The sequence below is a fragment of the Clytia hemisphaerica genome, unplaced genomic scaffold, assembly GCF_902728285.1.
Source record: "Clytia hemisphaerica strain Z4C2 unplaced genomic scaffold, Clytia hemisphaerica genome assembly, whole genome shotgun sequence".
Classification (NCBI taxonomy): domain Eukaryota; kingdom Metazoa; phylum Cnidaria; class Hydrozoa; order Leptothecata; family Clytiidae; genus Clytia; species Clytia hemisphaerica.
The window spans coordinates 77,519-80,778 of NW_027103687.1; the positions used below are offsets into that span (position 1 = coordinate 77,519).

The 3,260-nt window shown below is 36.6% G+C and overlaps 1 protein-coding gene across 1 annotated transcript; it reads right to left on the reverse strand.

The window, feature by feature from the left end:
• Window positions 1–700: 700 nt before the first annotated feature.
• Window positions 701–2,098, reverse strand: LOC136803848 (52 kDa repressor of the inhibitor of the protein kinase-like). Its single transcript, XM_067060568.1, has one exon. The coding sequence runs from the start codon at window positions 2,096–2,098 to the stop codon at window positions 701–703; it is 1,398 nt and encodes a 465-aa protein (XP_066916669.1).
• Between the last annotated feature and the right edge of the window lie 1,162 nt (window positions 2,099–3,260).

Sequence of the window (3,260 nt, forward strand, 5' to 3'; positions counted from 1 at the left end):
TAGCTCCAGGTTTCACATTGCAACGACTGTAAAATAGACATACGAGTGCATTGTAGCACACTGTGCTGGTAAAATATCACATCATCCACTTTCTTATGAGCGTCGATCGAAAAGAACCAAAATATCATATTATTTTGGTTATTACATTTTATTTTGTTTGATTTTTCATTTTTTTCTGAAAAGAAGAAAAAAGATTTCTGAGTTATTGACAGTTCAGATGCCTAAAATTTCAGAGATGTTACAAGAAAGAGGTGACTTTGAGAGAGCCCATCCTTTTTAGTATGCATAAGAAAGTTACAGTATTGTTATTACTATTATTAGTATTATATTGCTCCAAATGATAAGGTCTAGATATTGCATACGCCTCTGGACTTTGGACCAGACGTCGGCAAGTTACCTCTCTCAATTTCACTGGAATTGAATTCAAAAGAGGTTCACATTTGTTATTTCGCAGTTCTTTATCAGAGCCAAGATGTTTACTGATATATTCTTACAGAAACCAATGTGATTTTAGGAAGAAATAGAAAATATTTTCATGAAAAAAAGAAAAGTGACTAGAAAAAGGTGATTTAAAACCCTGTTTTTGTTATCTCTTTAGAAATTAGAATGCCATCTTAAGCCGAGCCAATCGCTCGAGATTCAACAGCCAAAAATTTATCACAGACTTTATTACAATCCGGTACTTTATCCAGGTGAAAGTTTAATAGACACAGTCCATTTTGACGGTCTTGTCCCATATTGCTACGAAGAGCGGTTTTGACAGAAAAGAAAAGGATCTCTCGCATTCACAAGATGTAATCGGAAGAGTTGCAAGGATTCGAAGAGCAATCTTGATGTTTGGAAATCCTTCAAAGGTGACAGCTTTCAAAGTGGAAGAAATATTAGATGGACACAGTGCTTTATGGCTTGTCCAAAACTCCTCCCAAAGTTGCAATTCTGAATCAATTCGAAGATAATTATCAAATTCGGCCCTATAGAATTCGAAAAATGGCAAAGTTAACTCTTTCAAAGACTGTGAGGGTGGTATAGATTCGCCTTTCTTCTGGGATCCATTTTCATGACCATCTTTGACCTTCTGAAGAATTTTCGATGGAATAAGATGCAGGTCAGTGTAGGCAACAAGAGAATTCTCAGAAAAACGAGATTTGAGTTGTTCACCCAATGATTCCAAAAGGGGGATAGTGAGGGACACTCTGTAAAAGTCACGAATACTTTTTGCGTCATGGTTATCTGTATGTGTCATTCTTAAACAAGTACGTGGCTTGGCCTCTTTAATGTGAAGACGTTCAGCAATGACAAGTGCTTCATCATACCACTTATCGTGATACTTATCAACCTCGTCACGAGTATCAGAGACAACTTTCAATAACGAAGTGATCATGTGAACATCTTCTGCAATGTCGTTTGTTTTCGACTGAAGCAGTTCAGTGACCAATTGGGCAAGATCCAAAACATGAAAAGTTATCACCATATTGACGATGAAGTTGAAATAATCGATACCTTTAAAGTAAGAAGCAGCATCTTTTTTAGTCTGGGGGTTATGAGATTTGGAATTACGCATCTCATTAAGGGTTATCCAAAGACATTCAAAGAGCTCAATGAAAAGATCCAAATCTTTAATACGCTCAAGCCATCTTGTTCGAGAAGGGTCCTTCAATTTCTTACATGTAGATGTAGGGCAAATTTCTTTAACCTTCTGTTCAAAAAATAACTGGCGTTGTGCACTGTATTTAAAGAAAAAGAAAACTATCTCAAGCATATTACTCACTGAAGTGATTTGAAATCCTTTACAGACAGCCAGGCTAAGCCGATGCGAAAAACAATGAGTGTAAAGAGCTAATCTGTTCAGACGTAAGATGTGAGCTACAGCACCATTTTTCTCACCAGAAACGGATCCTGCTCCATCATAGCCCTGACCTCTACAATTCATGATATCTAATTTCAAGTCTGAAACCCTTTTTACAATAGCATTGGATAAAGCCTTTCCTGTCAAACCATCCTTCAAATGGACAAAACCAACAAAATCCTCTTTGATATCAAATGAGTTGTCAACGTATCTCAAAACAACAGAGAGTTGCTCTTTTTGAGAGGCGTCCATTGCTTCATCCGCAAGTATGGAAAAAAATACTTGAAATCAGAAGATTGGGTAAGGCTTATAACAACAGTATCAAGAATCATTGCACCACAAATATTAATAATTTCGTTCTGAAAAGTTTTCGAAAAGTAAGATGCATTGGCTGCATGATCATTATAATGTTTCTCCAATTTCTTGTCACCTCATAGCAAAATTGAGCAACTCAATAAAGTTTCCAACCCCTCCAAATGATGAATTCATACCTGCTTTTGGATGGTACTCGTAGCAGAATGCCAAGATGACCACAAAGAATGATGGTGTCGATAATAGAAGGGGGAATCAATTTAGCTTTACTCAACTTTTCTCGTTTTTGCTTATCAACAAGAAGATTGCCTGGAAGAAGTTTCCCTTCAAAACGCAAAGTAAAGCTTTCTTGGAGTTTCATACAATGATCATGCAGAGATTGTTCTTTTCCTGCCTGGTGAGCCTTAAACCGTTTGACTGCTGTAGGACCTCCTCAAACTGGCTTTGATAAAAGAGCCTCTTGGTTAACCAACTTTCCGCTTTGTTTTGCAAAAAGAGAGCAAGTGACACAAAAACCTCCATTCTGACTTTTAGAATATCTGAGCCAAGTAAAATCACCCAACCATTTTTCACGAAATTGCCTTTGATTTTCATTTTTGGGATATTTAAAATTTTTTTCTGGTCTGCGACAGTTCTTTAACATATCATACTTTTTCGTCACTAAGTTCGAGGGAAGAACCATAGTAAGTGGCAACATCATAGCGGTCTGATGGGCCCACTACTTTCTCAAGGTCAGGTTTCACAGAAGTTGGTCTAGAGTCAAAAGTGGGTTTTGCAATATTTGCTTTAGATCCAGAAGTGCATTTAGGGGTATTTGATTTGAAAAAAGTTAATTTGGAGGAGTTTGGTTTGGAGATTGTAGTTGGAATAGAAAGATTTGGTTTGGACGTTGTAGTTGGAATAGAAAGATTTGATTTGGAGGTTGTAGTTGGAATAGAAAGATTTGATTTAGAGGGAGCAGATATACTTGATTTTGAGATTATAGTGGCTGTTGAGACTGATTTATAGACAGATAAGTTGGAGACAGTTATTTTAGAATCATATACAGCAGCTCTCGGTTTTGGAATCTTTGAAAATCTATAAAAAAAAAAGAGGTTTCTTA

Bases quoted from the DNA above. Each gene is read 5' to 3' on its own strand.
- LOC136803848 (XM_067060568.1), bottom strand. From the start codon at position 2,098: ATGGACGCCTCTCAAAAAGAGCAACTCTCTGTTGTTTTGAGATACGTT.